The 20,099-nt window shown below is 42.3% G+C and overlaps 1 protein-coding gene across 1 annotated transcript; it reads left to right on the top strand.

The window, feature by feature from the left end:
* The first annotated feature begins 5,437 nt into the window (after nt 1–5,437).
* Nucleotides 5,438–18,797, top strand: LOC148047148 (vomeronasal type-2 receptor 26-like). The gene is made up of 4 exons (XM_087707959.1): nt 5,438–5,704; nt 6,713–7,525; nt 18,282–18,401; nt 18,669–18,797. The coding sequence occupies exons 1-4, from the start codon at nt 5,438–5,440 to the stop codon at nt 18,795–18,797; spliced, it is 1,329 nt and encodes a 442-aa protein (XP_087564085.1).
* The last annotated feature ends 1,302 nt before the right edge of the window (nt 18,798–20,099 follow it).

The following is a 20,099-nucleotide window of genomic DNA, read 5'->3' as shown; positions in this document are numbered from 1 at the left end:
TATAAGATTTATAAATTCTGTCTTTGTTCACGATGTAATTGGACTGCCATTTGATATAAAAAAAGAGAAATGTGATTTTTATGAAGCTGTTTCTCAGAATGATATTTACTAAGTCCAGCTGCCATTGTTTGACTATTTAATATTACTCAAAAAATGAAACAAAATGTAACTTTATATTTCTTTTCCATGCCATGATATAAATGAACTATCATTTGTTATTACATATGACTTTTCCTCTTCTGTATACTCTTGAGTCCACTGAATTTGCGGGGGGGGGGGGTTGGGAGGTGTTTGCCAAGAGGGTCGATTCAAACATTCATTTTTTTAATGGAACAGCCTACCTGCATTGGCAACGTAGAATGAGCAAGACTTCTCAGGCCTTTTGCTGGGCTTGGGGAAAGCTAAAAGAAATCGGACATAATAAAACCAATTGGAAATGTTTTGGCTGTTCTCCATTTTTCTTTACATATATAGGAAAAGCGGTGGATTGTCCCCAGCTAACTGTATACTGAAAGCCACATTGCTCACAAGTCAAGACCAACTAAATCTATATTGATGTATGACCATCCACATCCATGTTTAAAACCTCTCTTGATACTGGACAGTATAGAGCATGGGTGTCAAACTTGCTATGTCAAGTTACTGTCATGTGACATTTCACAATGTTTTTCTCGGTGGTGGGATTCAATTTTTTTTACTACCGGTTCTTTGTGCATGGCTTGGTGGGCATGGCCGGGGAGGAATACTGTAAAATCTCCCTTCCCTCCCCACTCCAGGGGAAAGTTACTGCAAAATCCTCATTTCCTTCCAATCAGCTGGAACTCAAGAGGTAGAGAATAGATGGGGGTGGGGCCAATTCAGATGTGGTATTTACCGGTTCTCCAAACTACTCAAAATTTCTGCTACCAGTTCGCCAGAACTGGTCAGAACCTGCTGAATACCCATGTTTCCCCTTCACAGAGTGGGGTGGGCATGGCTTGTGCATGATGCATCCAGCCTGTGGACCGCCAATTCAAAACCCCTACTATTGAAGCATTTTAGAAGAGATATTTGTGCTTCTCTTCTTCTTTAACTCACTCATTGTTCCATCTTCAAAGCCATATCTATGAATTCTCCCTTTGTGCACCTACCTATAGAGCAGGGGTGAAATCAACACCGTCGCTATGAGTTCGCAAATGTGTGTCCTACACATGTTCAGGACCTTCTGTGCATGCGCAGAGCATCAAAACCAGGATGTGATGATGTCCAGGTGGAGCCTGCTACCAAGCATGCCTGCAAACTGCTACCAAGCGTGACTGCTACTTGGGAGCCTGCTACCAAGTGTGCCTGCAAAGTTAAGTAGAACAGCGAGGGTGGGGAATCCGCCGAGCCATGCGATTTAGATTAGCTAGAAAGCAGGAAATCCAACAATTGTAACTAATATAAATCATGTGTCACAGCTAATTGTCAGAAATACCGGTTCACCCAAACTGGTAGCATTTTTTTACTACCGGTTTTGGCAAACTGGTAGCATTTTTTACTACCAGTTCAGGCAAACCAGTCCAAGGCAAACCAGTCAGACAGGGTTCGCAATTTGGGAGTCCTCCTGGACCCACAGCTGACTCTAGATCATCATTTGTCGGCTGTGACCAGGGGGGCATTTGCCCAGGTTCGCCTGGTGCACCAATTGCGTTCCTACCTGAACGGGAGGATCTTACAACAGTCACTCATGCCCTCGTGACCTCAAGACTGGACTACTGCAATGCTCTCTACATGGGGCAGCCCTTGAAGAGTGTTCGGAGACTCCAGCTGGTCCAGAATGCAGCTGCACGAGCGATCGTGGGTGCACTTCGGTACAGCCACGTTACACCTATCCTCCGCGAGCTGCACTGGCTACCTATTGGTCTCCGGATACGCTTCAGGGTGCTAGTTATTACTTATAAAGCCCTACATGGTATTGGACCTGGGTACTTGAGAGACCGCCTTCTGCCGATTACCTCCCACAGACCCATTCGATCCCACAGATTAGGCCTCCTCCGTATTCCATCTGCTGGCCAATGTCGGCTGGCGACCACTCAGAGGAGGGCCTTCTCTGTGGCTGCTCTGGCCCTTTGGAATGGGCTCCCCATGGAGATTTGGACCCTCGCCACCCTTCGGGCCTTCCGGACGGCCGTGAAGACCTGGCTGTCCCAGCAAGCCTGGGGTTGAGTTCCCCCCCCCTACTCGAATTTGCTATGTTTGTTGTGCTTTTAAATCGTTTGTATTGTCTGATTGTTTTTGTCTTACTTTTTGTAATTTCCCCTCCCTTGGCTTTTGTTCAGCCGCCCTGAGTCCCCTCGGGGAATAGGGTGGCCTACAAATTGAATAAATTCCAATTCCAATTCCAAACCAGTAGCATTTCACCCCTGCTGTAGAATCATTCAGAGTTCAAACAGACAATGGTTCTCTTCACTGCAATTATCAAAATCACAGTAATTTATTTCTTGCCTTGTAATCCCAAGAGACATTTCTGCAAACTTTCAGAAAATGTAATACAAGGATATTTTTCGATATCAGTGTCAGACTCCAAAGCAAAGTTGGAAGGTGTCCACATTAGGAATGCTGTATGCATAAATACTTCTGAAGAGAAAGAGTGAGCCTAGGAAGGATGTTAGGATGGGCAGAGGCTGTGTATATTTTTGTCCCCTTCGGAAATAAAGAGTTGGGTGGATTCTGTTTGGATTTTAAAAGAAACCTCTGTTGCTTCTGTCTTGGAAGCAGGCTTGGTTTCTTCTACCTTTCTTCTCATTCCTTGAAAGAAGCCATTGCGACGCAGGAGGCTGGATCAGGCTACAGAGACAGGCTGTTGCTGTTTCTACTTCTGCTGCTGTTGTGCCCACCAACAGTCTATGGGAAGCGGGAAGCCAAATGCTTCCTGACTTTGGGTCAAGACGAAACAGACCCACAAAACCATGTCAGGCCAGGAGAGCTTTTCACCACTGGCATAGTCTCTGCAACCAAGGCTCGGTTTCTACCATTAACCTTCAACACAGTTCCTTTGACTCGGATTTCCCTGTAAGTCCACTTTTCTGCACTGAACTACAGCAGTTCCATTTCTGATAGTGTCCTAGAATTCCTGCCTTTATTTCTGGAGAAAAAGAAGTTCATTTTGTAAGGGCTTCAACACATGTCCGAAAGCTTGAAAAATTAAACCTCTGGTCCTGGTGAACAGCTCAGATTGGATCCTGCAATTCCAGCCTTAAATTACCAGGCATAATTCTTTGACCTGCTACTTTACTGCCTTAATTTACCTTTCAGGATCCATGATACACACTGTAATTGATGAGGCTCCTTTGCAACAGTCAAGTCAGTGGCCAGGTAGAGATTGAATATGTAAATTAAACCATCAGTTTGTTTTAGCTAATCTAAGCAGAGCTAGACCACACATAAAAAGACAGAGTGATACTCATCCTTTACCTGGCCCTCCACAAAATACAAAGATTTCCTCGGGTTGGATTTTGATTACTCAGGAAAACATGGACTAAAGAATGTAAAAAAAATACAGGTTTTCTCCCTATGCAATAGATTAGAGGAACCCACAATATTTTTTCCATAACAAAATTACCTGATAGTCTGAAGTTCCACAAAATAGGAAAATTGGTTCATTGATTCATTCATTCAGTCAGTCATTCATTCATTCATTCATCTTGCAGATATCTTTGAATCCCAATCACAAAATCATACCAGGTTCTTCACCTTCCCAACCTTTGAGAGACATTTTTGTATGTCATGTCATCACAATTGAGGATCCAGTAGGAAAGCATCAGGGATAGATTGAAGCCTGTTATGAAACAGCTGTCTAGGAGGAGTCATGAATTACTTTAGTTTAATGAAAAGAAGGACTAGGAGAGATGTGGTAGCAGTGTTCCAATATCTCAGGGGCTGCCACAAAGAACAGAGAGTCAACCTATTCTCCAAAACACCTATGGGTAGGACAAGAAACAATAGATGGAAACGAATCAAGGAGAGAAGCAACTAAGGAGAACTAAGGAGAGATATATACAAAACTCCTGGTGTAATATTTTAATTATGAGAATGGTATAATGTGCCTTGAGTCTGTTGAATATTTTTGAGTGGTAAAAGAGAGACAGCATTTCTCCTAGAGAATAATTTTAAAACACTAATTATTTCACTGTCCAGGTTTGACATTTTGACAAGCAATTAAAACAGTTATATGTTGTAATTGAGGCATAGAACTTTTTAAAATATATATATATATATTTATTCTTTTTAAACAAAACAACACATACAAACCAAAGCAAGAGAAGAAAAAAGAACAACCTTCCTCCATTTCATCAAGCATGTCGTTTGGTTACAAGTTTTTGTGCATCAATTCTTAAATTTAGGATTAACATCACTGGTTTACATTAAACATAACTAAATGTTTCACTGTCATTGAGCATTATGTGTTCAAATTACCATTAATATTCTTTCATTTGTAAGAATCCTTATTTCCTTGAGTTCATAATTATCTATCAAATAACTATGAGTCTTTGAAGTATTATAGTATCACCTATCTCTAAGGAGAAAAAGCGAAGATTGGAACAAAGAATTCCTATTGGTTTATAATATACATTCATATTTTCAATTAACCATAGTGTCACCAATCATCTAGAATTCCAAAAATAGTTTCTCATTATTAATTATTAATCCATATAGTGATTAAGTATTTCAATTCATGTATATATCAATTATTCCTTACATCATCATTGTTCCGTTTAATATAGAAAGATCCTTCTAATATAAAATGATCACTACATACAATTATACCAAGGTATTCAAATCATCCCACTCTTAAACATTAAAATCATTATTGTCCTTTATATATCATATAAGTAGTACTCTATATCGTAACAGAGAGGATAAAAAAAGACAAAAAACAAAAAACTACAACAACATAAGTAAACAGTTTCATTCCCAGGTTTTTTTATCTAACCATTGGTAAAACAAGTCCCACATTTTATAATATTGCTCATCCTCTTGTTCTCTAATTTCAAATGTAAGTTTACCCATTTTGGCACATTCCATTATTTTCCAAATAGTTTCCTCCTGTGATGGTACTTTCTCATTTTTCCAATTTTTGACAAATACAATTCTAGCAGCTGTTGATACATTCACGATCAGATATTTCAAGTCCTTATTGTATGTTTCTGGTATTATTCCCAATAAAAAGAGTTCCGGTTTTAAATCTATATGTTTATGTATCATTTTCTCCAACCACATGTGGATTTTAGTCCAATATATTTTTGCTTCAGTACAAGTCCACCACATGTGATAGTATGTGCCTGGCGTAGGCATGGAACTTTTTGTTGTTCATTGAATTAGAAGCATAACAATGAATAATTTTAATCAAAGCATTGTTTTCACTGATTTATGATGTATTTAAACTTTCAGGAGCGCATCCAAAAAATACTGGAAAATGCTTTCCTACCTTTTTGCTGTTCAGGAGATCAACCAGGATCCTCATCTCCTGCCTAATTTGACATTGGGTTATAATATCTATGAAGGTTATTTCAACACACGAATGACTACAGAGGGTTTGTTGGACCTGCTTTCAGCTGGGGAGGTCAACGTTCCCAATTACAGCTGTGGACATGAGAAAACCCCATTGGTGGTTCTTGAAGGGGCAGAAACTGATATCTCCATCCAAATGTCAACCTTTCTGGATGCCTACAAAATCCCACAGGTGTGTCTTTGCTGAGAAGACAATTGTCAGTAAAGTGATAGGCTTTAAAGATGAAAGTTCAAGTTGCTTGGAGGAAAGGATGTACCAGGTCATAGACCATAGAATAATAGAGTGGGAAGGAACCTTGCAGGTCTTCTAGTCCAAACCCCTGCTTGAGTAGGAGACCCTCTACCATTTCAGACAAATGGTTGTCCAATCTCTTTTTGAAAGCGTCCAGTGACGGAGCACCCAAAGCTTCTGAAGGCGAGCTGTGCTTTTTCTCCCATTGTAGTCCCTATCCAGACTGAGTCACCCTTGTGTGCCCAAAGAAATGCATTTAATTTATCCCAAAATAAAATTCTTTCAAGAGGCACTTAGGAGATTGGGCTCCAGCAAATACAACCTGCTACTATAGAGAGGACTGAATTCTCAAGATCCCATATAGTATGTGCTTCCCCCCTTGCTCCAAGGAAATTATAGAAGATTATTTACTGTACTACTCAATTTGCGCTTCAGCTTCTGTACTACTCTATTTGTGCTTCAATTGTGTTGAAAATTTCTGTACCCGCTCTTGTTTAAAAAAATCATATTGGCCTGACACATGCAAAATTGAATATTTAATGTACCAAAAGGCAGGACAAGAAGCAATGGATGGAAACTAATCAAAGAGAGGAGCAACCTGGAACTAAGGAGAAATTTCCTGATAGTTCAAACAATTAATCAGTGGAATAACTTGCCTCCGGAAGTTGTGAGTGCTCCAAAACTAGAGGTTTTCAAGAAGAGATTGGACAACCATTTGCCTGAAATGGAATAGGGTCCCCTGCTTGACCAGGAGATTGGATTAGAAAGGTTCCTTCCATCTCTGTTATTCTAGTAATGGGTTTAGACAAGGAAATAATGCTATGGAAATTAGTAAGTCCCCCACCCAAGGGTCTTCACGGCAAGAGATGGTCTTCCTATGGATAAGATCTTCATATTTGATCTTTATGAATATCAAATGATATTCTACTTGTTTTCTCTCCTTTTCAGATCAGTTACACATTTGCTTCACACATTCTGAGTGACAAGACTCGGTTTCCTTTTTTCTATCCAATGGTCCCCATTGAAGGAGTCCAATATCCAGGAATTCTCAAACTGCTCCTCCATTTCAAGTGGACGCTGGTTGGTTTGGTTGCTCCAGACACTAGCAATGGCCAGAGGTTCATGAACAGGTTGATTTCTATGCTGACAGAGAAAGGAATTTGTGCAGTTATATCACAAAGGTTTACAGTGGTTGCCAGTGAATTAAAAATAAAGCTTCGTCAATACTACAAATGGAAACAAGTCAATGTCTTTGTTTACCATGCAGAGACAAGTTCTTTCCTAGAAGGCATAGCAGTTATAGAAAAAGTGCTGACTGCCTTTAAAAAGCCCATTGTAGGAAAAATTTGGATCACAACAGCCCGCTGGGACCTCACTTTAGGTTTGAAGGTTTCCATCTCTTCTTTGCCCAACGTCCATGCCATTTTTTCCTTTCTCATGAAAACAAAGAAAGTGGCAAACTATGATGGATTTAAGCTCTTGTATTCTTTCATGGATCAGGTTCTAGAGGAAGCCTTCCAATGTTCCTATGGAAAGGCTGCATCATCTGTGAAAGTCTGGAGACGATGCAGAGAGAGAGAAGACCTGGAGCCTCTGCCCAGAGAGAAGATAGAACAGATCCTGGCTCTAGACAGCTATTTCATTTATAACACGATCTGGGCTGTGGCACGGGCTTTGAATTCGGCCAATTTATCCCAATCTAGGAGAGGCATGAGAAAACCTGTCAAGTGGTTGGAGATTCAAAGCCTAAAGCCTTGGCAGGTATTTCCTCTCCATGATTTACACCTCTCCTGTGCAATTATTTTGGAAAAACAAATAACTTAGTGTATTTTTCAGATTATAAAATGCTCCGGACTATGAGACGCACCTAGCTTTTGGGATGGGAAACAAGGGGGGGGGATCTGCCTCTGCCTCCCAGCATCCATCTGGTATTCATCTGGCTTATTTGCTGCAGCCCATTCACTGCAGCCCATTTGCCGCAACCCATTCGGTGCAGCCCTTGTTCGCCATGGCCCATTCTCCACAGCCTGTTTGCCACCGACACCACATGTTTGCCGCCGCCTGCTTTCCATGGTGGCAAACCAGTGCCATATCAACACCCTCCCACTTTTGTGGGTAGGAAAAGTACACCTTATGCTCCAAAAAATACAGTATTCTAAAGAAAAAATGAATCTATAATGAAAATATGTTATCTTCCCTACCAGGCCATCTTTGTTCTTCATTTCATAGAAGAACATCTGCTTCTTCAGAACACACTGTATCTCCTTTTTTACTTTTTCTCTTTGCACACTGTCGCACGGCTGTGCCCTATCCACTTAAAAGCTCTCCCCACTGATGTAGTGCACACGTCTGCTAGGGAGTAGAAGCTCTCTGGCTCCACTACCTCTGGCTGCAGTCAGTTCTCTTAATCTAAATCTGATTAGAAACAACCCATGAGGAAGGATCTGAACAAGCATCAGCCCCAGACCAGTCAGGCTGGATCTTTCTTGGAAAGGAGACTCTCAGGGGTGAAGGAGAGATTGCCAGAATAACAGAATAACAGAATTGAAAGGGACTTTAGAGATCTTCAAGTTTAATCCCTTATTCAAGGAGGAAACCCCATACTTGGGGTCCCCAACCCCTGAGCCACAGCCAGTACCAGACTGTGGCCCATTTGGAACTGGGCCATGGAAATGGCAGGCAAGCATGCAAACACCTATGAGAATTTGAAAGATTATTCAGTTCAGTGAAGTTCAGAATGTGGCAAAAAAAAAACTGCAGAGGATTCACTGAGATTACACATTGTGCTTTCTGTGATAAATATTTTTTCCTCAGCTACATCAGTGTCTTATGCAAAAAAAAATCAGATCCACATAAGGAAATTCAATTGATGTATTCCTAAACAGCCTATGCACAGGAATCGTCAAGACTAATGGTTAGCACTTGCCTGGAGTTTGATAAGTGTTCATGGAATTCATGAAGGGGAATTGGAGCTTGGAGCTACATAGGGATTCTAGTGTGATCCCCCTGTTAACTGTCACCCAAAGATCTGCCAATCAATCTCCTACAAGCATCCAATTCATCAATATGTGGAGCCATTGTATCTTCTTCCCAAACTTCTTTAATAAAAGCCAAACTATAATAGCCTAGAAAAGAAAGCTTATCAGTGCAAGTGATGTTCAACTTCCTTCAAAAAGCACAGGAAGTGCGAACTGAAGCAGTGAAGAGATGGCTACGGCATAGATAGAAGAAATGTTGACTTACTTTCTAAACATTGTTTTCTCTTTTCCATCCCAGCTTCACTCCTTCCTCCAGAAGCCCCAGTTTTATAATAATTCCATGGAAGGTGTATACTTGGATGAGAAAGGAGATCTGGCGGCTAACTTAGACATCCTAAATTCTGTAGTTTCTGCCAATAAAACCATCACTAGAATGGCATTGGGGCATCTAGGAAGGCATACATTTGCAATTAATCAAAATAATATTGCACGGATGGAAATGCTGAGCAAAGTGAGTATTGCTTTCATTTCATACCTTCTAATGCCTTTAATAACGGAGTTGCTCTTGATTTGGGAAGGGGAGATTGAACTGCCGGTCAATTTTATCTCATTAATTCTTGACGGTAAATAATATATTGTTTGATGCTGATATATTATTCACTGCAGTTGTTAAGTGAATCATGTGGTTGTTACGCAAATACAGCTTTCCCCCATTGAGTTTGCATGTCAGTAGACAACTTGGAAGGTCATAAATGGCATTCACAGGACCCAGGGTGAGGCTAACCTCTTAAATACGTGCCCAAATTTTGATTGTGTGACCTTGGGGATCCTGCAATAGTTGTTAGTGTGAGGACCAGTGGCCAATCACTTTTTTTCAGTCCCATTATAACATCAAACTATTGCTAAATAAATAGTTGTAAGTGAAGGACTACCTGTATTCAATCAACCTACATTGAAATAATGTAACATTAATCAGAATCAATCAGAATAGAGCTGTAGGGGATCTTGGAGGTCTTCTAGCCCAGGGGTCCCTAACCTTTTGGACCTCAGGGATCACTAAATTCATAATTTTAAATCCCACTGATCACTAATATGATCTGCCTAATGACCGGCTGGGTGGGTGTGGCCAACTCAATGTCACTCAATTCAATGGGTGCCTTGCCAGCCTCTACTTGCCCCTCCCCTCCTAGCTACTCCTTGCCCACCTGCCCAGGCTCCTTAGGGCCCCAACATGAATCAGTTTTTGAAGCTAAGCAGCCACCTGAGAAAGGGTTGGCAAAACAGCTGGTTCATTTCAAATTTGATCTGACCAAGAAGGAGGCTCAGCAGAAGCACCTCCCTGAGGATATGAGCATAGACTTTCCAAGCAAAGGGAAGACCTGAGGGAATGCAAGGTCAGGCATTGGGACCTGGAGGCTCAGTGAGCTGAGATAGTCAGTCAGTTCTAGGCCATGATACAGTCCCACTGGAACAAGGCCCTCCGGCTCTTCACCACCAGTGGCACTTCCCTCCAGCCTTCACCCAAAACCCCACACAAGGAAGCTGAAGCAGACCCCAAGTCAGAATTTCTCTCCCTTCTGACCTGCACAAAAAGACTCCAAAGGGGGAGACTCTCTGCAGCAACACAAACGTTCATTGCACATATCCATCCCAGGGGTCGTAGTTTAAAGGCTTCTGATTTAGTGCAATATAAAAAATGCAAATAATTTTTCTGTGGATCACCAAAATTTTCTCACAGACCACCAGTGGTCCACAGACCACCAGTTGGTGACTGCTGTTCTAGTCCAACCTGATGGTCAAGCATTTAAGACAAGAGGCTGTCAAGTCTCTTCTAAAAAAGCCTCCAGTGATGAAGCACCCACAACTTCTGAAGACAAGCTGCTCAACAGGTTGATTGTCCTCAATGTTAGGAAGTTTCTCCTTAGTTCCAGGTTGCTTTTCTCCTTGATTACTTTTCATCCATTGCTTCCTGTCCTGCCCTTTGGTGCTTTGGAAAATAAATTGACCCCCGCCTCTTTGTGCCAATCTGTCAAATACTATAATACTGCTATCCAGTGACATGCGGTGAGGTTTATGCCTGGTGAGGCTCAGCTGAGCATCCTTTTGCAAAGCAGGGCAGCGTTCGGCCCTGGCGGGGGGGGGGAATTTGCATCACGGGAGCCGCCAAGCGCCCGGGTCTGCAGCAAAGGCGCTTGGCGGCTCCTGCGATGCAAAGTGCCCCACTGCCCCCGATGCCTCCGCCCACCCGCTGACCCAGCCTGTGGCCGCTGCTTCTCCAAGCTCCGCCACTGGAAGTCTCGGATCACCTCTGGGGGAAAGCCGAGTGAGAAGCGAAGCGAAGCTTCTCCGTGGCCTCCCGGCTGCCTCGCTCCACTTCTCACTCAGCTTTCCCCCAGAGGCGATCCGAGACTTCCAGCGGCGGAGTTTGGAGAAGCAGCGGCCGCAGGCCGGGTCAGCGGGTGGGTGGTGGGGCACTTTGAATTGAATTTGAATTTGAATTTATTAAAATTTATAGGCCGCCCTTTTCCCTGAGGGGACTCAGGGCGGCTTACAATCACAAGGGAGGGAAGTGCAACATCAAAAACAAAACAAAATGTGAACAAAGAAAAAAATAGTAAAACACAACTTTCGTTCAACAATCAAACACTCGGGCGGGTGAATTAGGAACCTATCCCCAGGCCTGCTGGGAGAGCCAGATCTTGAGGGCTGCGCGGAAGGTCTGGACGGTGGTGAGGGTACGGATCTCAGCGGGGAGATCGTTCCACAGGGTCGGAGCTGCAACAGAAAAGGCTCTCCTCCGTGTGGTCGCCAGTCGGCATTGACTGGCAGATGGGATTCGGAGGAGGCCCAGTCTGTGCGATCGAATTGGTCGAAGGGAGGTAATCGGCAGGAGGCGGTCTCTCAAGTACCCAGATCCACTACCATGGAGTGCTTTAAAGGTGGTCATCAGTACCCTGAAGCGCACCCGGAGGCCAACAGGTAGCCAGTGCAGCTCGCGGAGGACAGGTGTAACGTGGGCGAACCGCGGTGCGCCCACTATCACTCGTGCGGCTGCATTCTGGACTAACTGTAGTCGCCGGATGCACTTCAAGGGCAACCCCATGTAGAGCCCATTGCAGTATTCCAGCCTAGAGATCACAAGGGCTCGAGTGACTGTTGTGAGAGCCTCCCGGTCTAGGTAGGGCCGCAACTGGCGGACCAGTCTGCAGTAAAGGCGCTTTGCAGCTCCCGCGATGCAAAGTGCCCATCTCCACAAGAAAGAAGCGAGGGCTTCTCCCGCCTGGCTCTTGTAAGGAAACCCCCGGCTAAGCGTTTTGTGGCTGGCTGAAATGCGCGGACATTTCCAGCCACCCACAGGGGGACTAGGAGGGAAGGAGTCACTCCTCGGGAGTCTATCTAGCCAGCAGCCCCAGGAGACACCCCCCGCCCCCCAGAGAAGAATTGGGGCCACCAAAGCTCCCACACCCACCCACCTTTGGGATGCAAGAGACAGCAAAGCTTGCAGCGAAGGGAATCTGGACCCTGGGAAGGTTAGGGAGGGGTGAAGAGCGAGCCTCCTCCTTCTCCCCCACTCCTCTCTCCTCTGAAGCGCGCCCTCCGAAATAACCCGCCCAACATAAGCGTGCTCAAGAAGACATGATTGGCTGCTTCCAGATCAGGAGGCGGAAGAATTAGTGCCTCTTTTCCATCTGAACTTCTTTGCCTTTTAACTCTTTCTTAACTTTTAGAAGGCGAAAAATTCCTTATGGTAAAGAGGCCCTGAGTTCTCTCGCCTCCTGCTTTGGTTAACACTAAGCAGACACCAAGCCACTGTGACCTGGAATCTGGTAGCAACTATCTTGGCTTTAATTATTTAAAAAAAATATTTAAATTTCTTTTGTTTTCCTGAGGAGAGTGGTGAGGCTCCGCCTCCCTTGCCTCTAGTGACTGCACATCCCTGCTGCTATCATTTCCCCCCTAATCCTTATTTTCTCTAGATTAACCTAATGTAGAATATCAATGGAGATTCTCAAACATGGTTTTCTCAAAGGTCCTTTTTCACAGCTCAACTGGACTTTCGTGGATTTTTCCCCTTGAAAACATTTCGATTCTCATCCAAGAAGCTTCAGATTTGAAGAAAGTTCTGGAATGAAAAGCAAAACATTTTCATGGGGAAAAAAACCCTAGAAAGTCCAGTTGTCCTCTGTAAAAATACATTTGGGCCATTAATGTAGAACCTAAATCTAGAAAGTGTAGTGTGAAATTTCAGAAGAGGAGATATAAGCAATATATAACTGAATCAGTAAGATGACTTCCATGTTTTGGATAGGCTTAGAATTAAGCAAAGCTAAACCTTAAACTGAAAATCATTATTCGTTCCTTACTATGCTCTCTCCTTCTCTCTCTTAAAGTAAATTCATTTCTTGGATATTCTTCTTCTTTTTTTTTCTCTGCTTAGCCATTGCCTCCTTCCAGGTGTGTAGAAAGCTGCCGTCCTGGGTTTGTGAAGGTGGCTCGTGAAGGAAAACCCATTTGCTGCTACAACTGTTTTCCATGCGCAGAAGGAACCATCTCAACCAAAGAAGGTGGGTGACAACAGGAAAATCTTGAGGAAAGCACCAACATTCTACCTTGAAAGGCTATAGAAAGGCAATTCTAAGTTTGGTTCTTTTCTTGACAATTTTTTAACCTAATATGCAGAATTTATTTCACCATTTCTGAGACTAAGAAGTAAGAGATGAGATTGGATGTTAAACTTGGGCAGCACATAAAAATATTGTGGGACAATGAGGGGGTCTGGGATTATAAGAAAAGGTAGCACAGTAGTTAGAATGCTATATTGCAGGCTAACTCTGCTCAGTGCCGGGAGTTTGATCCTGATGAGGCTCAAGGTTGACTCAGACTTCCATCCTTCTGAGGTCAGTAAAATGAGGACCCAGATTGTTGGGGGCAATATGTTGACTCTGTAAAACTGCTTAGAGAGGGCTGTAAAGTACTGTAAAGCAGTATATAAGTCTATGGGCTATTGCTGTCTCAAGCTGCTTTTCAAAAAGCAGCTGGATTTTCTTGGTTTTCTTCCTTAAAGACATTTTGCGTCTCATTCAAGAAGCTTCTTCAGTTCTCAGCAGCTTCAGCTTCTTGTTAACTTTTGAACAGGACCTTTGAAATTACCATGACCGGATGAATGAGAATCTCCATAGACATATTGCTGTTGCCATTTAGACAGTTTCTCTGAGTAGTGAGAATCTGAGAGAGGAGGATTAAGTCTTAGGGCTTCTCTAGCACTGCTACTCCATCAACTCACAGGAGAACAGAGAGCTGATGGAGTAGGAGAGTTATAGCAGAGTCTGCCACCCTTCATTTGCTTTCACTATTATTACAGTGCCAATGTTTTCCTTCTGTAGTGTGGAACTAGACAATTTCTCCTATGGAATGGAGATTTTACAGTATCCTTCCCCTGCCATGTCCACCAAACCACACCCACCAAGCCACAGAACCGGTAGTAAAAATTTTGGAATCCCAGCACTATTCTAAGGTATGGAGAAGAGAGGGAGTATATCTCAGGTCCTTTCACTTTCCAGAATCATTGGCCATCACCACCCAAAACTTATATTTGGCTTGCCTAACCGAGATATTTTAAGGTCTTCCACCACATACATCAATTCATATTATCACGTCTTCCTTTCCAGTCCCTCAACATCATCTCTCACCCAACCAGTGTCTTTTATATAAGAATATTTATTTTCTTTCTTTTTGTTATGGATGTTCCTTATAGATGCAGAATCTTGCACCAAATGTCCAGAAGATCAGTATCCAAACATAAACCAAGATCGCTGCATCTCCAAGGCTATAACCTTCTTATCCTATAAAGACTTTTGGGGAATTGTCCTAGCAACCATTGCCCTCTTCTTGTCATTAATCTCGGGCTTTGTTTTGGTAATCTTCATTAAACACTTAAAAACTCCAATTGTCAAAGCAAACAACCAGGACCTTTCCTTCATCCTCCTGATCTCACTCCTCCTTTCTTTCTTGACCCCCTTCCTCTTCATTGGTCAGCCAACCAAACCAACCTGTCTCCTGCAGCAAATGGTCTTCAGCATCATCTTCTCAACTGCCATCTCTTCTGTCCTAGCAAAGACAATCACAGTAGCAATGGCCTTTTTGGCCACAAAACCAGGGAATAAACTGAAGAAATGGTTAGGGAAGAGCTTGGCCAACTCCATCGTTCTTGGTTGTTCCAGTGTCCAAGTTTTCATTTGCATCAGCTGGCTGGCCACTTCTGCCCCATTCCCTGACTCTGACCTGCACTCTCAACCTGGAGAGATCATCCTGCAATGCAATGAAGGCTCTGCTGCCATGTTTTATGTTGCTCTTAGCTACATGGGCTTCTTGGCTGCTGTCTGCTTTATGGTGGCTTTCCTAGCCAGGAACCTCCCAGGGGCTTTCAATGAAGCCAAGCTGATCACCTTCAGCATGCTGATCTTCTGCAGTGTTTGGGTGTCCTTCGTGCCGACCTACCTGAGCACCAAAGGGAAGTATATGGTGGTTGTGCAGATCTTCTCCATCTTGGCTTCCAATGCTGGCCTGCTCGGCTGCATCTTCATCCCCAAGTGCTATATTATCATTCTAAAGCCAAATCTGAATACAAAAGAACATCTGATGTTAAAATAAAACAGTAACTATTATAAATTATCTCTTAATCATGTTGTGTGATAAATCCAAGTGAATCATAATGTTATTTGACTAAAAGTAAATAAATAATGGGTTTCTCATGTATTTTTCCAGTTGAATATTTAGAATTATTGTGTGTCTCTACCTCAATGCATACATTTCTTTAATTTTTGGGCCACTCATCTTTCAAATTGTTACTATAGGCATTATATTTAATAAAGGCCTTATTAATTGAAGAAATATATAATCAAGGTTTCTTCTAGCTTCACAAAGAGCAGTGACTTTTTCAAACCAAGAACAGGGGATTTATTGTTGCTTTATGGAACGAGATGAATTGTCCTTGAACTAACTGAGGCCAACAATGAAACATCTCATGCCAAGCATCCTCTCCTTCTCTTCAGTTTTGTTGAATTTTAAAAGGAGAAATAGGAATAAAATTAACAAGAAATGCATTTGATGATCCCCAATTTGTCAGCATGGTTAGAATGCAGTATTTCAGGCTAACTCACTGCTCACTCCAGCAGTTCAATCCTGACTATCTGAAGGTTGACTCAGCCTTCCATCTTTCCAAGGTTGGTAAAATGAGGATCCAGATTCTTAGGGGCAATATCCCGACTCTTATATACTGCAATATATTGCAATAATGAGGCAATATATACTGTAAGACTAAAATGTATTGCTATTACTCTTCAAAACAAAAGCTACTGGCTATCTCAGTTGCTCATCCTTCTCTGCTAACTAGACCAATGAAGCTCAACTCCCCTAAAAATCGTAATCTACAGAGATTATAGAGGAGAAGAGAAAGCTCTGAGACTCACTTAAGGGCAGGAAAGGTCATAGAAAAATCTCAGATAGTTAAGAAAAAACAAACAGATTCAGGTTTAATCTTATTGGAGAAAAGAGCACAGGCTCACAAGCTGGAAAAAAGATTCACACAATTCAAAGAGACTTGGCTTTAATGAATTCACTGATGAAAGACAGGAGTTTTTCTTATTCAGTTTTCAAGATTCTTTGTAAGTTCTTATTTCTTGGTCGTTAAAACTGGTTAAAAAGGCTATGGGTAGCCTACAATAGTTCATTTGATGACTGTTTGAAGTGACAATGGTACTGGGGAAAGTGACTTAAGACCATTTTTTACATATACAACCACTGCAGAGACCACCCCCTGCCAATTACCTCCCTTTATCCCATCAGATCGCATAGAGTAGGCCTCCTCCGAATTCCATCCGCCAGTCAGTGCTGACTGGCGACTACGCGGAGGAGAGCCTTCTCAGTTGCAGCTCCGACGCTTTGGAACGATCTCCCCGTGGAGATTCGTACCCTCACCACCGTCCAGACCTTCCACACAGCCCTCAAGATCTGACTATCCCGTCAGGCCTGGGGATAAGACCCTAACCTCGCCCCACCCGAATGCTGAATGAATGTTGTGTTTTATCGGTTTATTTTTTTTATTCACATTTTTTTTCTTGTGTTTTGCCTTGCACTCCCTTCCCATTAATTGTAAGCCGCCCTGCGTCCCCTCAGGGAAAAGGGCGGCCTATAAATGTCAAATAAATGACTAAAAATGACTAAAAAATGCAGCATCCCCAGGGTCACGTGATCAAAATTTAGATGCTTGACAACTGACTCATATTTATCATGGATGCCATATCCCGGGATAATGTGATCCCCTTTTGTAACTTCCTGACAAACAAAGTCGATGGGGAAGCCAGATTCACTTAATAATTGTTGTGACTAATTTCACAACTGCAGTGATTCACTTAACAACTATGGCAAGAAGGGTTGTAAAATGAGGCAAGCCTCACCTAACAAATGTCTAACTTAGCAACATAATTTTTGGGTTCAATTGTGGTCGTAAATTGAGGACTGCCTGTACTCTTGAATCTTTCTTTTTCAATTGTACAGCTGTATAGAAGAACAGGTGGCTCAACGGTTAAGACGCTGAGCTTGTCGATCAGAAAGGTTGACAGTTTGGCGGTTCGAATCCCTAGTGCCATGTAATGGAGGGACTTCCTGTTACTTGTCCCAGCTTCTGCCAACCTAACAGTTCGAAAGAACATAAAAATGCAAGTAGAAAAATAGGAACTCCCTTTGGTGGGAAGGTAACAGCATTCTGTGTGCTTTCAGCATTTAGACATGCCGGCCACATGACCATGGAGACATCTTCGGACAGCACTGGCTCTTCAGCTTTGAAATGGATATGAGCACTGCCCCCTAGAGTTGCGAACAACTAGCACATATATGCGAGGGGAACCTTTACCTTTACCTATAGAAGAACATGGACAGGACATAAATTTGCATTGCTGTGAGCCTATTCATATTCATGACCATGCCAAAAGTTTGGGGGTCAAATTCTCCACTGTCCCGTTTTCTAAGTTTGAAGCCACATCTGCGAGTTCTCCCTTTGGGTGCCTTCTTACTGAATAATTCAAAGCTTCTAGAGGGGATTTCTCCATTCCTTGCAATTATCCTAATCATTGAGTGTCTTTCTATTAAGTCTCAAGAGACCTTTCTGGAATTATGGAATAAATTGATCAACAAGCACATCAAAAACATGTTTTGATGTCAAAAGCCAGGCACCAGAGTAATCCTGCACTGCATCTTCTCATCAAAAAAGTTGGTTGATAAATGGTTATGGAGAAAAAGAGAGCATGGGAAGATTTTTAAGGCAGGGAGGAGCTGCGTTTATTTCCCTCTCCTTCAGATGTGAAGCCTAGTCTGGCCTCTGAATTAGGAAAGCCAGTGAAGCTTGTATTTCAGAAGAGAGCTTTCATTTCTTTGACCTCTTCACCTCATCCTTTGAGAAGAAGTTTGCAATGCACCACAGTGGATCAAGCGAGGAAGTCAGGTTGCTGCTACTTCTCTTTGTGCTTCTTTTGTGGCCTCAGGGAGCTTCCCAGCAGCGCAGAGCCAAATGCCTCTTGACTCTGGAGCAGGAAGAGGTTTATTCGCAGAATTATTACAAGCCAGGACATTATCTCATTAGTGGCATAATCTCTGCAACCCAGGCTAGATTTCTACCCTTTAGCTTCAACAAAACTCCTTCCATTCAATTATTCTTGTAAGTCAGTTCCAGCCCTGTAAAATTGACCAGCTATTTTCCCTTTGAACTGCTACTTATGCTCTCTTTCTGTCCTGTTATATCTGGGGGACCCATTCTACATCCTGCAGTTGATGAGGCTCCTCAAGACTATCAAGGAAGATGATCAAAGAAGAGATCTTTGCTGTCATTTCAACATAGAAAACAAACATTCCCTTTCTTCGCTTCCTTTAAGCAGAGCTACATTGGGCCCATGGAGTATGGAATGATTCTCCCTTACTCCTCTCTGGTCCATGAAGAAAAGAAGAAAGCCATCCTCAAAGTGATCTTGATTCCTGAAAATGACATGGCTGCAAGTTCTTAGAAATACTCTATTTTCTCCTTCAATTGTGATGGGAAAAACCTTCCTAAAAACCTTCATGGTTGAAATGAAAGTCCCAAAGGTGCTTTTCAAAAGGCAACAGAATAACAGACTACAGAATAACAGAGCTGCAAAGGAACCTTGGGGGTCTTCTAGTCCTACCTGCTCAGGTAGGATGCCCTATAACATTTCAGACAAATGGTTATCCAATTTCATCTTTAAAATTTCCAATGTTGGAGCACCCACAACTTCTGGAGGCAAGTCGTTCCACAGATTAATTGTTCTAAGTGTCAGGAAATTTATCCTTAGTTCTAGGTTGCTTCTCTCCATTGATTAGTTTCTATTCACTGTTCCTTGTCTTGCTTTCGGCTGCTTTGGAGAATAGGTTGTGCCCTTCTTCTTTGTGGTAACCCCTTAGATATTGGAATACTACTATCATGTCACTGAAGAAGGAACTGAAAACGCTTCTTGGATGGGAAGAGAAACGTTTTCAAAGAAAAAAAGTCAAATTGCCTTTTGAAAAATACCTTTCGGACAACCATGACCTGGATGATTGAGAATGTCCATAGATATTGAGATGAGAGAATCACGGTTAAGAATGGACTTATTCACTGGTTTTGCAAATGTATGATTCTCATCAATGAAATAAGGTCAAATATTTAATGCTCCCAAGCTCAACAAAAATGAAATTCTAAACACAATAGAATTGTTCTTCTAAATTCACTTTCCACCTTTATGATTCTATACTTAATACTGATGAATACGTAAAATTTCCAAATTTTACAAAAGAGTGAAAAAGAGAGAAAGCTTTAAACTAGATTGAATTCTTGGTCCAACTTTGAAGGTATTTATAAAACCAGAGTAAACAAAAGCCAATATTATTTAGATTTGTTTAGAGATAACATGAATTCAGTATGTTAAGTATTACATTTATGCAAGATATTTCAGGATATCAAGAACCCTTAATAGGAGAGATTAAACAATTGATTCTAAAATGCTATGAAATATCATCAATCTGTTTTCTATATTAATATGTCAGGGTAATGATGATTTAAAGCTGACCAGCCAATGTAAGGCTGTAACTTAAGATGATGAAATGAGGATGAGACAGCACTGCTGCTTTAAGAAGCCGGGCTATTGCCACTTTAAGAAGCTGTGTATATAAAGGAGGCGATGAGATGACGTATCTCTTCTCCTAGTGTATTGAACAATAAGTTTTGTGTGCTGCACTGGCAGTAATGCCCGCAGTAACCCACCACTGAGATACACACACACACACACACACACACACATCCATCCTGTATG

Source organism: Thamnophis sirtalis, unplaced genomic scaffold (genome assembly GCF_051295495.1).
Source record: "Thamnophis sirtalis isolate CommonGarterSnake01/CBP01778 unplaced genomic scaffold, rThaSir2_p1.2 scaffold_3, whole genome shotgun sequence".
Taxonomy (NCBI): Eukaryota; Metazoa; Chordata; class Lepidosauria; order Squamata; family Natricidae; genus Thamnophis; species Thamnophis sirtalis.
The sequence above is the reverse complement of the archived record's forward strand: the minus strand, read 5'-3'. Positions and strand labels throughout refer to the sequence as shown.

Coding starts and splice junctions, on each gene's coding strand:
- LOC148047148 (XM_087707959.1), top strand. CDS start 5,438: ATGCTTTCCTACCTTTTTGCTGTTCAGGAGATCAACCAGGATCCTCAT. Junction 7,526..18,281: donor AAAGCCTAAAGCCTTGGCAG/GTATTTCCTCTC, acceptor TTGTGGCCTCAG/GGAGCTTCCCAGCAGCGCAG. Junction 18,402..18,668: donor GCATAATCTCTGCAACCCAG/GCTAGATTTCTA, acceptor GCTTCCTTTAAG/CAGAGCTACATTGGGCCCAT.